Source organism: Elgaria multicarinata, chromosome 12, assembly GCF_023053635.1.
Source record: "Elgaria multicarinata webbii isolate HBS135686 ecotype San Diego chromosome 12, rElgMul1.1.pri, whole genome shotgun sequence".
Lineage (NCBI taxonomy): Eukaryota > Metazoa > Chordata > Lepidosauria > Squamata > Anguidae > Elgaria > Elgaria multicarinata.
This window is the reverse complement of record NC_086182.1, coordinates 6,899,990-6,913,110: the sequence shown is the minus strand read 5'-3', so window position 1 is coordinate 6,913,110 and position 13,121 is coordinate 6,899,990. Positions and strand designations below refer to the sequence as shown.

Here is a 13,121-nt window from a genome sequence, read left to right as displayed (position 1 = left end):
CTTGTCGGGCCTTGCTAAGCAGCTAGAAAATCAAGCGGGGTGGGGTCGGAACACGCTGGGGCTTCTGTCGCAGCTCAAAAGTATACAACAGGTGAGGGGATTGTGGGCCTTCTGCTGATTCCAGATGCCTTGCAGAGATGGCCTTCGCCTCGGACGGGAAAGGGTTACATTTTATTTTTAGTTTTATGGAAACTGATTCATTTAAAAGAAACCTCTGCTAGGGGGTGAGGCTGTGTCCTTCAAGGGCTGGTGGCCCTTACTCCCCCAAAACGTGTATGTATATTGGCTTCTCCATGTTCTCCACCTACAGTGATCTATACCAAATGGAGGCAAGAGCATTCCCCCCCCACCAAAAAAAGAAAAAAGCGAACCACCTCTCTGGGCTGCAATGTACAATAATTTAACACAGTTGCCTGTATTTTTATTTTGTAAATTCATTATAGTAATAATTATAAATTAACAGCCAGTGGCTTTGCATGTGTCCGAGACTGCTCTGTCAGCATTCAAAGGCGGTGTGTGCTGTTTTCAGTATATGCGTCATTTGCAACGATGGATGCAGGCAGGGGCCTTGGCGGGTGCACCACGCCCCTTGCTCCAAAGGTTTGGCTAAGGGAACAAACTATACCCTTGGCATGCATGACCCAAATTAGCACATTTTTTTTTGCAGTTGTCAAAATGTATGTCTTTAAAAATGTGGCATTATGGGGCAAGGATTGAGGTCAGGAGGAGGGTCAGTAACTGTTGCTGTAAAAAGCCTATGGTGCAGTTTTCAGTGCTCAGGCTTCATTGTGCTGAAGAGCCTGGATGGATCAGGCCAGTGGGAGTCTGGGCGCTCCGATGTCAGTGGGGCTGTGAATCCGCTATCCAAGGTGCTCGTTTAGAGTTCTGATTGAAACCCGGAGTGGATTCATTGCCTCATGGATATTGGAGCCCTTAGACTCTACTGGATCAAGCCAAAGGCCTATGTTGTCCGCCATCTTGTTTCCCACAGTGGCCAGCCAGATGGCTGAGGAAAGCCCACAAACAGGACTGAGGTGGTAGAATAGCTCTCCCCCCTTGGTGCTTCCTAGCAACTGGTATTCAATTAGAGCAACCTCTTTGCTCCCGAGGCTGCATGGAGGACTGTGTAGTTAAGTGCACATGTCACATACCTACACCCACTCACCCTTGGTGTGCATGGATGGATGAGATGGAGGGTCATGGTCATTCCAAGTTCGGACTCAACTTTTTATCTGTGCAGAAGCTCGCAAGTTCAGGCTGAATTTATTTTGAATCAGTTGGCATTAAATATATTCCATCTCTCGTTAATAACTTTTAGACCTCAATGCAGCTGTCTGCATACAAACTTCAGGTACTTCAATGCAACCTTCCTCAACCTGGTGTCCTCCAGAAGGTTGACTACAGCTCTCGGAACCCCCTGATCTAATTAACTTTGCTGTTATGCAGATCCTTAAGCTAAGCAAATCTTTTCCACCGGGGGTCAATCTTCTGTTGCATTGAAATTAGTTAACTCCCAGCTGGTCTTGCACATCAGCATCAATTGACTAGTTTAGTTACTGTAATCTAGCTATGCTAGCAGGCCTGTAACCAGTTCCATCCTTTCTTTGCACTGGGCCTGTTCAGACAACATGCTAAGCCATGGTTAGTGTGTTTAAACTGTGGTTATGTAGCCACCATGGTTAGGAAAGGTTCTCATGACACACTAAGCCTTAATATTTAGCTCAAAATGCTTAACCACTGTGGCTTAGCATCATCTGAACAGGGTCACTTTCTGCTTCTAATTAAAGTAACCTCTATGTCCACAGAGGTACAAAGTATTTCACTCAAATATATAGGACCTAAATTCAGTGCAAGAAACATTTAGGACTGTTTGTGGAATGTGACTTCAAGAAAGGGCAACATATTCTTTCCCCTGCCCGAAAGCAGAAGAGCAGCACATGCTGACCCTTATGCTAGAAGAGAAGCCACCCTTCACAAGAATAGCTCCAGTTGCTGTCTTCCATCCCAGGTTTAGTTAAGTTCCTGTGAGAGGGAAATACTGCATCTTTCCTGACATTTCTTCCCTCTGAGCATGTATGTATGATTCCAGAGAAAATTAAGGGGAAGCAGAGTGTTTGTTGCCTTGCACTCACCAACTGCCTGTTTTTGCTGTGCAGTGCTCCTTGGTACACAGCCCAGTGCTAGTTTTAGCAGCAAGCCTGGAACACAGAGATGATGCATTCACAGAAGGAGTCAAAAGACTTTATTGGGTTGCAAGGATTGTGGTACATCATGACCTAAACAGCTGCTCAGCTCAGGCTTAGATCCCAGAAACCATAAATAGAGAACTCATCAAACTTCAGAGCCAAATCACGGCACTTGGTGGGCAACCAGCTTGTAATGGGACCCACAGGAAGGACAGCGCTGGGCGTCTCCCTTGTGCAGCCAGAACCAGATGATAGCGCTGTTGTCTGGCTCACCTGCAAAGAGGGGAGGAATAGAGCGAATCATTAGGTGCGCGTATTTTAAAGTTTTTGTAAGCAGTGGGATCTAGGTATCAACTGAGGAACAAACAAGCGAGAGAGAGAAAAATCGTTACTGAGCAACTCGGAGCTAAAGGGAAACATTCCATGGGCCATTGGGAGGCTTTAGCCACTGCTCCCCAGAAATAACATCATGGTATGGGGGAAACCAACCTGGCCCCATTCAATGTCCAAAGAAGCAGCAATTTCCTCCCTACCAGAAAGAACACTGCCAGTCATCCTGGGAGTGCAGAGCCAAAGGAAAGCACGCTGATGCCATCCATTGGGCAGGGGACTAAGGACTGCTGGGTTCTGTAGATATTACTGCAACCTATTGTAAGGCACCTTGGTCATTGGGCAAAAGGTGGGATACAAATAAAAATGATAATTCAGACGGCAGTCTTAATAACCACTCAGCTGTCATGAATAAGGATCTGCCTCAGGCAGGAAATACTTACAAAAACTGAAGTTTGTTCTCCCAGGCTGATCAAGCAATTATGTAAGCGAACGCTTCATAGCCTTTTCACAATGCAGACTTACAGTTTGACTGTGCTTCGTTTTTCAGAGGTTGCACTGGAGCCAACGTTGTGCATATCCAGGCCAATTCTTCCCACCCCCCAAAGTAAACCCTTTATACTAGGGGTGAGCAATGTGTGCCCCCATTTTGTGCAGCAGCAAAAACTTCAGTGGCTTGTTGCCAAAATCTTGTGGCAAACCACTATGGAGACTTAAAAAGGATGAATTCGCCTTGTTATCAAGTTAAATTTGTCCTTTCTAAGGCTTCATAGTGGTTCGCTGCCAAGGAGTACAGCCTGCGCACGTGTGCTACCCACCCCTATTTATCCAAACACAACAAAATGCCCTTTACCCCAGCCAGCTGCTATTTCACATTGAAATAAGCAACTGCATGCAAGACATTTCCCTTGAAATGATGGTGCGGGCCGCCAACAACATTGTGCCCAAAACTGCTCTTTTACATAAGGAGTCACTTACAAATACAGCCTACAATCCTCTTGTCCGTGACTGAAGGGACTATGTTGGGGTCCTCCTTTGTCCCAGCATACTTTTTGGGCGGGAACATGCTGTAGGGATCCTACAACCATCAGGAGAGAAGAATGTTGAAGACCACTGGATCTTGGATCAAGCAATGCACTAATTGTCCTTCTCCCCATTCAGATTTTTGGCAGCAAATCAGCCTGCAGGTGCATGCCTCAAATCTCTCCCCCTGTCCCAAGCCTATGAACAGTTTCAACCCAACTACAGTGTTTATTGGTACAATTCCATCCATTATAAGCGAACTAGCCTCCAGGCCAAGATATTAACTCGTGAGCTATGAGAGCCTACCAAACTGCCTATTTCTTTAATTCAAGTCAACAACTTTCAAATTGGGCCAGAAATAGATGCTGCCTTCATTTCCCAGACTGAGACTTTGATTATTGGTGCACTCCAGCCAAATGAACTCCATATCTGGAGGGGAGAATTTTAGAGGGTCAGATTATTGCTGCCACCCAGTAAACCCATTTTTGAGCCCAAGGTAGGCAGAGTAAGCCAGCTGAAATAACTAGTCTTCTGGAGGAGAGGCTCGCTAACAGAACCTACTTGTTCACATTCTACTAAGGAGTATAGGAAGTTCCATGAATGGGGGACATTTTCCTTGCTTCACTCACCAGCCCCTTCTCCAAAGCCTTCATGACTTTCCTCTCCAATCCTGTAGCCTGTTCTTCATCAGTGGGGATACCTAAGGTAGAGGACAACAGTGAGCTGTTAGATAGTTCTGAGGTCAAAGATTCCTCCCCGTGCCAGACATTTCCCCTAAAATTGTAAACAGTGGGGTCAGAAGGAAATTAAATGTAGAGTACATTTTATTTCCTTCTGACCTCACTGTTTACAATTCTCAACCCCATATGTACTGTTTATATACCTGAAACTATCCACATATCTGATGAAGTAGGCTACAGTACACGAACGCCTACGCCAGATTAAAAGTTTTAAGTCTTTAAGGTGGCACAAGACTCTTCATCGCTTTGCAGCAATAGACTAACATGGCTACCCTCTGGAAAAAGATTGTCAAGCACCTTGATTCTAGAATCAATTACTACTCTTAACATTTAGCATAAACAGAACTATGACAGAGAAACAACAAAACAGTTTTTCAAATTATCTATCTTACTTTCTATGTGGACCCTACACCTCTAACAAAGGAGAGGGCCTTCTTTTCGAAAACCAATAAAATTATTTTTAAAAAAGTGAGAGGGCCTTCTCTGCCCCCCACCCCCAATTATGGAACTATCTCTCCAGCCTGGTGCCAACATGGTTCTCTTTTTGGAGGCAAGACCTTCTTCTGCTCTCAGGCATTTGATAACATAGGAGACTTCTTTTAACAAGTCTTGGGATTTCTAATTGTTGATTGTTAAAATTGTTTATATGTGTATGGATATGTATACAGTTTTATACAATGCTTCACTATTGTATGTCAAGGTTTTAATATTTGTAAACTGCCCAAAGAGCTTTGGCTATTGGGCAGTATAGAAATGTAGTTAAGTGTAAAAAGCATAACTAGGTTGTCCCTATCAGAGCAGAGAGCATTTTAAAAAAGTAATAATTACATAAACAAAAACACTAGTCTGTTCAGCATAGGGAGACCCCTGCAGTAGTTCACTCATTCTAAAGGCAAACACATCCTTTTGAGAGGCTATGTGGTACAGCAATTAATGACAAGTGTTGGATTAGGAACTTTGTACCCACACAGTCACAAAGCTCACTAGGTAAATTTGAGCCCCTCAGTAGCTCTCAGCCTAACCTACCTCACAGGATTATTTTGAAGATACAGCAGGTAGGATGGGGCGGGGGAAGGAAGAGGGAAGAATCATAGAAGAGAAGCTTAATGGCAGACATAATAGCAGCCCAAAGGACTGTTATGTATTATAGCGTTTGAAACCCAGTTGCACCCTGCATTGGGGATTCTGCATGGAGCAAGGGATTTCACTAGAAAACTTTCAAGGTGGCTTCCAATTCAACGACCCATATTTGGTACCTGAACTCCTTAAATGAAAGATGGGATAAAAAAATGTTCCAAATACTAAAGTTCTCAAGGATTCCTTACAGTTGTGGGCTAAGTAAACCCAACAGTTTGCCAAAAGCATTGCATGATTAGACCAAGAAGGTCCAGCATCCTTTGTAGGAATATCGCACCAGGGATTCGTCTGCTAAAAGGACCACGATCTACCTTCTGCCCACTCCTTGCTCTAGCAACCTTCCCCAACCTGGTGCCCGCTAGATGCGTTGGAGTACAACTCCCATTATCCCCATCTACGTTGACTGGGGCTGATGGGAGCTGTACTCCAACACGTCTAGAGGGCACCTGGTTGAGGATGGCTGCAAGTCAACAACGGCCTTCCCCAGCAGGGTGCTCAGCACATGTTTTGAACTACAGCTCCCATTATCCCTCACCACTGGCTATGCTGGCTGGGACTGATGGGAGTTGAAGCGCGGAACATCGGGAGGGCTTCAGGTTGGGGAAAGCGGAACCGCCCAGAGGCCCGCGCAGAACTACCGCCGCGGCCCCCAGCGACGCCTTCGAAGCCTCCGCCCCGCTGCCTCACCTCCAGCGCCCATGGAGCGAGACGCCCCCGTCAGGTGCAACGGCCCGAGACGGAGGGAACTTCGGCCCGCGCTGAGGCCTCGGAGGGCACCGCATACCCGGAGTAACCTTGACGCCATGGCAACCCCGGAGGAGAAAACGAGCTACGAGGGAGCCGTCTTCAGATCGCTTCCGTCTTCCGTAAAGGAACTGCCTGTCACCTGACCCGTGCCCGGCGACTTCCGCTATAAAATTGAAAGCCGCCATTGGCTATGACGCTAAATAGGCGTGGTTAAAGTAGCAACGCCCTCTGCAATTAAAAAAAAATGGAAGAGGCGGGAAAATGGCTCAGTTGAAGGTGGGGGGAGGCGGGGGCGCCGGCTTCGCCTCAGTAAAGGCGCCATTTTGTGTGGCAGTGGTTGGCTGGGCGGGGGAACCCACCGCGGCCGGTTTTTCTGTCTGCCCTTAAGCAGAGCCATATTCATAACCATCATCATAAGTTTATTGTGCTAGCCGAAGGCCATGACAAATACATCCACAGAAAAGCATACAACTATAAAAGTACACAATAATTTCAAATAACCAAGAGAACCACACAGACAACCTTAAATTTACTCTGACTAAAGCTGTCTTTTCACTCAGCACTCTGCGTCTCCGTGGCAGTTTATAGCAATTTTATCTAGTTCTCTCTTCCTAATCTTTTTCGCTGCCAGTGCAAACAGGGCCACTTTATGAGTGACATAACTGTTGGTATCGCTAAGGGGGAAGAGAACTGCTTCTGCTTGGGCATTCATGCCTCCATATGTCAGCAGCGGTTTCAGGAGTCTCTCTCTTGGGTCCCTATGCAGAGGGCAAGTTAACATGTAACGTGCTATGTCTTCCACTTGTTGTTGACCGCAGATACATAATCTCGATTCAAATGGTACCTTGTGGTAACGTCCATCCAGCACTGCGGTTGGCATCACTTGAAACCTCAATTCGATGAAAGCATTTCTCAGGGGCAGTGGCCTCAATTTGGACAGATAACATGCTCTATAGTGTTCTGTTTTTAGAAGAGGGAACCACCGAGAGAATTTAGAATTTTTAATAAGTTGCAGGTCTGTCCAAAAACACCAATCCCTTAGTTGCTTCTTACAGAGCAATATTTACTTCTGAGTAAACGTGGTTAAAAAAGGATTGCGTGTTGCGGCGCTTACAAAAAAATATAAAATTCAATTATTGTGTGGGTGTCAGATCCTTTGACGGACTGCTGTATATACGTAATTTTATATTAGATATAAAATAAATTTACCGTCCTCCATGTATATGCCGCTTTCCAAAGAATGAGCGCACAGGGCCCGTGAGGCTTAAAATACATGAGGGGGATCCAAAGGCGAGGGAACACTTACATTAAGAAGATTTGCGAGTCCTTAGGCGCAAAGGATGTGATCCATGAGGCCATGCAGTATTATTCCGCAACACCTAAAACTGCCCGTTTTATTACATAATTATTTAAGGGAGGGGGGTTAAAGAAGGAAATGTTTGTACCCTTCAGGCAGGGCGTTCTGCACATGCTCAGGGAAGCACTTTCTTCATGTCCAGTCAATTAGCTCGAAGTGTCAATTTTTTTTCTTTTCAATAACACCTCTAAATCCTTGGGTGCTGGGAGGTTGGATGTCATGTTTGGGTGGGGCTTGCACAGTGCCTTTAACAACATGAGGATATCGCTCCTGGATCAGAGCAAGGGTCCAACTCTGAATCCCTGCTAGAAATGGATACTCTGATCATAAAGACAACACGCTTAGCCATAGCGGCCACCATAAAAACCATCGGCTTGGCCCATGCGGCTAATATGCAATAAAGTTTAATAATGTTAAAAAACCATCGGCATGCTTTATCTCAGGAACAACCAGCCAACCTCCACTATTCGAGAAGAAAGGTCTTCAAACCTTTCTTAAACACCTTCAAACGCTTGGTCAAGTGCTATTTTACTGAAGATAGTCCTCTGTTTGAAGATCCCTCAGAGGACAGTCCTCTATTTAATGTCCCTTCCTCTAGAGGGGCTGCTCAGTCTGGTTTGGGGTCAGCAATTTTCTCCCTCACCCATTTCACCCCTGCATGAATGGAGGTCCCATAACTTCCACCACCTCACAGGATTGTAGGTAGGGAAAGTGGGATTACATTGGAGAGAAAACCCAGTGATTAGACTTATTGCGGCTACAAGGGCCTTCCAGAAACTCAATCTAAGGGCAAAACTAGCCATGACATCATTCACACAATGAGCAACTGGATATTGAGTTATGAAGAGTGTTTATTCATTGCTTTACAGACTGACCTTACAAAGCAGTTCACATGAAATTATTAAAACAAGAAAATCAATAAAATATCCAATAAAAAACAAACAAGATAGACCAACAACTGTTTGTGTTGGAGGAGGTCGTTCTGTTGCTTCTCCTGTCACTCCAAGATTGCTGCCACCCTCCAATGGATCTTGGGAACTGGGGCAGGTCTGCGGTGCTCATGAAACCCCCGCATAACGACCATCCCTTCTGACGTTCAGACACCGCCAGACCCATCCATGGCCATTCTCTTGCGAGTAAAATTCTTCCGTGCCTTGATGATAGAATCAGGAATCATAGCATCATAGGCCAGGAAGGGCCCGTTGAGGCCAACCCCCTGCTTAACGCAGGAATGGGTTTCAAGCATCCATGACAGACGGATGCCGTCTCTGCTTGGATACTTTCAGTGACGAAGAGCCCAGCACTTCCATAGGCATCTTGTTCCATTGTCCGATGGCTGTGACCATTGATGTTTTCCTGAGGTTCAACTGAAGTCTGCCTTCTAAGTTAAGCCTGTTATTTCTTGTCTTGGATGAGAAAAGGACAAGTTGCAGCCCTCTTCTGCAGGACAACCCTTTAGATACTTGGAAAGTGCCATCATATGGTATATGATGGTATATTTAGCCTTCAGGAGGCTAAATATTACCCGTTCTTTCCATCTTTCCTTGTAGGACTCAGGTTCCAGTCTCTGATTGTCTTTGTTGTCCTTCTCTGAGCTCATTCCAATTTATCTCAAGCCTTCTTCAAGTGTGATGCCAAATCTGGACACCGTTTCTAAAGTGAAGTCTGACTTGCGCAAAGGAGAATGGAACTTCCATTGATATAATTAAAAATAATTGTTGCATTTTTTGCAGAGGATTTGAAATTACTGGATCACCAAAGCTTCCTCCCTTTCTCTAGGAATTTGTATCATCCCCCCCACCCCCATTAAAGCCATCCAAATTGGTGGCCATCACCACATCTTGTGGTGGTGAATTCCAGTTTAATTATGTGCTGTGTGAAGAAGTATTTTGGTCTCTGTTCTGGACGTCGTGTCAGAATTCCTGCGTTTAATAGTCTTTAAAGCAGTGGTTAACCTTTTTTGAGTCACGGACCCCTTTGAAAATCTGGTGAAAGCAATGGACCCCCTCCCTAGAAAACTGCACATAAGCACATAAACACAACTTTGCATGCAATGAATATACTTTATTTTATTGAAAACTGATTGCCTCATACAGTGTACAACAAACACAAAGTATGAATAAATTTATTTGACTTTCACGGACCCCCTGAAGCCCATCAGGACCCCAGGTTAAGAACCCCTGCTTTAAAGGCCACAATCCTATGCACGCTCACTTGGGAATGAACGTATTCAGAAGAAATTGTTTCTAAGGAAACACCCATGGGATCGTGTTGTAAACTTATGCATACTTATTTTGGGGGAAAATCCCATCGAACAAAGCAAGGCTTGCTTCCGAACAGACGTGCATAGGGACCAGCATTACACAATCTCACGCACATTTCCTCGGGAATAATTACTTCTGAAAGCCCTCAACAGGACTTATTCCTAAAAACACGCATGGGATCAGGCTGCTGCTGCTGCTGCTGCTGCTGCTGCAGCTGGGTGGCTTCAGTTTTGCTGGCAGCGATTGCATGGTGCAGCAGATCACAAGCGAGGATCAGGCTGCCTGCACGGAAACTACATATCCCGGCAGCTATTGCTTCCAACCCCTAAAGAAAAAGAGGCCTGAATGAAGGCACCGGCGAGGTTAGGCTTCCCTCCTTTTCACACGCGCCTTTCAAACGGGCTACTAGGCAGAGGACTTTGAATCCCTGGTTGTTGATTGGCTCCCTTGTTGCAAGAGTAATTTCTCGGCTGCCGATTGGCTCCCCTGGATTGGAACGTCTGAGTGGTCTTGTTGGGTTTTGAAACAGACGGAAGCAGGTGGGAGTTAACCCGTGGCAGGAGGCGTTGATGGCAGGTAGAGGCCGTGAGTGGAGCCCAGCCCAGCCCAGCCCCCGTTCTGCTCCAGATTCTTCCTTCCTCAGTTTCTTCTTTCCCACCTTTTAGTGTTTCCCTTAGTAGTGGTGGGCAACTTATAGCCCACCACATGTTTTGGCATCAGCTCTAGCCAGCATAGACAATGGCGAGGCATGATAGGAGTTGTAGGCCAAGAGATCTGGAAGCTCCTAAGTTGGGATCAACTCCCCTAACCCCGGCAGTAAAAATAAGCCCATGCACCAGTCAAACTGGACAAAACCCGGCCTCTCTACCCTTTGGTAGTTAGAACAATGTTATCGCAAATTTAGCCCCTCCATTTAATAGTCTTACCATGCTGAGGGGCTTCAGATGGCCAGGTGTGTTACATCAGCTGTTTACACAGCAGATATTTTTCTTCTCTCCCCCAACACTGCCATTCCATGCTTTAGAGCTGCTTCTACTTTCTTGACATGTTGGGAGCAGCACCAAAACAAAACTGCTCACCCACCGTGGTGTGTGTGTGTTTTTTGAGCATATGTGGGTTTGCACTTTAAACTCACTTAAATCACAGCACCATCAAGACTACAAGAATAAAATGGGGTTTGCCTCTATCGCCTTGATGCGAAACACATTTACTTGGTAATAATCACCATTTTGTTGTAGAAAGGTCTACAAAATTTTAAGAGGAGAAAAACTAGCATATATTTTACACACCTGGCAGTCCACCCTCCCATCCCAGTTACATATTTATTCTTAAATTTAAATAAAGGATGCCGTAGCAGGCAGCGTGAGACCTGGTGGACCTGAGCATGCCCCAGGTGCTGATGGTGGGCTTGTTTATGGCTAATCCATCACCTGCTGCTCTCTGGGTGGCCATATGGGGAGGGTCCTGGGCGGTGAGATCCTGGACCTCAGCTCACGGTCCAAGCCTGGACCTCTCATCTCCAAATGGCCTTACCATACTCCTGCTAGTTATCAGCAGTCCTGCAATCCAGCTGTTTTAAAGGGAGAGATGGAAACACAGGTGCTTTTGATTGCTCCTTTTCTTAAGCTGTTTCTCCCAGCTGATCAATATAAGAACTCTGTAACTTTAAAACCTGTGGCCTCAGTTTACCATTTTCCCCTTCTCCCATCTCATCCCTGTTTCCTTTTGTGTGGTGTCTTTTAGATTGTAGGCCCAAGGGGTAGGGGCTGTTGTGTGTGTTATTTTTTTATTATTAATCTATAAGCTGCTCTTAGAGCCTTTTTGCTGATGGGCAAGGTAAAAATGCTATAAATAAATATTTGCTAACCCTTAAACTTCTGATAGAGTCCAGCACATCCTTCCTCTCCCTTCTGCAGACTCTGACAATTGGCAGTTAGAGACAAGTTATTTGTAGAACAAGTGGATTTTTGGTTGTGCTTTAGGAGGTTAAAGACCTCACCTTCTCACAGTATATCAGGTGGTTTCAGGAGGGAGGGAAGGAAAAAGAGACTTTTCGCCTTTCCCACTCTCTACAATACACCCTGTCCCCACCACCTCCACCCTAGTTATATAGTGAACAAGCACTTGGATTTTGCCCTGGAAGCCAGCCCTGAATCTAAATGCTTTAGTGCTCTATAGCACAGAGGGGAAAAGCCTCAGGGGGTGGTGGCAGAGACAAAACTGGCAGCCCTCCATCCCCAAACTTCTCTCTCACTCTGTGAATCCCAAGCAGCAGGACCCGAGGGCTGTTAATTCAGATTGGCAAAATGTTAGAATCTTAAGTTCTGAACTCCATGAGCAATTTCTGTTAAATTATGCAGGGTAAATACCACATTTTAAGATGATGGCTTTCAGATGAGACTTCATTGGTGCAGCTTCTTTGACCTTGGAGCATTTTGCATGAAACAACAACTCTAGCTGCTTTATGTATGCAAGTAAACCTCACAGTTAGAATCAGCTTTCAAGATTCAAGCATTCTAAGTAGTAAAAGTTATCTGCTATACCACTGTAATTGCCATCTCTGATTGCCAACCAGAATGGTTTCCTCCTGTATTTTAATTATTGTAGTCCACTGTGCGAAAGGTGTAATGAGGTGGTGGAGGATGTTCAGCCTTCTTGCCTATTTCAGCGCGGCTTGGGTGCTCATGTTCTGGTAATATTAAACCCAATGAGCCCAGTCTGTGGACACCAGAGCGAGCTGCATGCATTTCAGATAGGCTCATTCATCAAAACATAGTGCAGAAGTGATCCATAAAAGTGATATCTCTCCTTGGTGGTGCAGGAATAATAATAAAACTTGGCACGGAATATATATTGTGCTTATTTGGTGTCCAAGCAATTCACATAACAGTGATCATAAGTATGTTTGTATCTCCATCCTTCCTCCAAGGAGGTTAGTTTTTGGTCTCACAGCAATTTCCTGAGATTAGTTAGGAATGGTTTAGCTGAGCTGTGGGAATGAGCTTGGGTGAGTCTGGGCTTTCCATGCTCCCCACTCCTGTCTTCTTCTGGCACAGGTGAGCAGAGGAGATAGGAAGCTTTTGCTTCCATTTTCAACTGAACCAAGAATGGTGGTTAGTGTTGCACTTGGTTTGAGAAACAAGCCAGGATTGTTAATCATGGTCTGAAGTTAGTTTGTTTACCTAAGCCATAACTATCCTATTTCTTCGATTCTAAGACACACTTTTTATTCCCATATAAACATCTCTAAAAATGGGGTGCGTCTTAGAATCACGGGTGTGTCTTAGGTTTTTTTTCTGTTGGTGGTACTGAAATTAGTGTGCGTCTTACAATCGAT

At 45.2% G+C, this 13,121-nt stretch overlaps 1 protein-coding gene across 1 annotated transcript; it reads right to left on the bottom strand.

Annotated features, from left to right (window-relative positions):
* Positions 1-2,225: 2,225 nt before the first annotated feature.
* Positions 2,226-6,282, bottom strand: LOC134407214 (cytochrome c oxidase subunit 5B, mitochondrial). Its single transcript, XM_063138852.1, has 4 exons — positions 6,104-6,282; positions 4,169-4,239; positions 3,495-3,594; positions 2,226-2,459 (listed from the first exon to the last, which is right to left on the bottom strand). The coding sequence occupies exons 1-4, from the start codon at positions 6,219-6,221 to the stop codon at positions 2,350-2,352; spliced, it is 399 nt and encodes a 132-aa protein (XP_062994922.1). The 5' UTR covers positions 6,222-6,282; the 3' UTR covers positions 2,226-2,349.
* Positions 6,283-13,121: the final 6,839 nt, after the last annotated feature.

Coding starts and splice junctions, on each gene's coding strand:
- LOC134407214 (XM_063138852.1), bottom strand. CDS start 6,221: ATGGCGTCAAGGTTACTCCGGGTATGCGGTGCCCTCCGAGGCCTCAGC. Junction 4,240..6,103: donor TCGCTCCATGGGCGCTGGAG/GTGAGGCAGCGG, acceptor CCTCTACCTTAG/GTATCCCCACTGATGAAGAA. Junction 2,460..3,494: donor GAGGATTGTAGGCTGTATTT/GTAAGTGACTCC, acceptor CCCTCTTTGCAG/GTGAGCCAGACAACAGCGCT.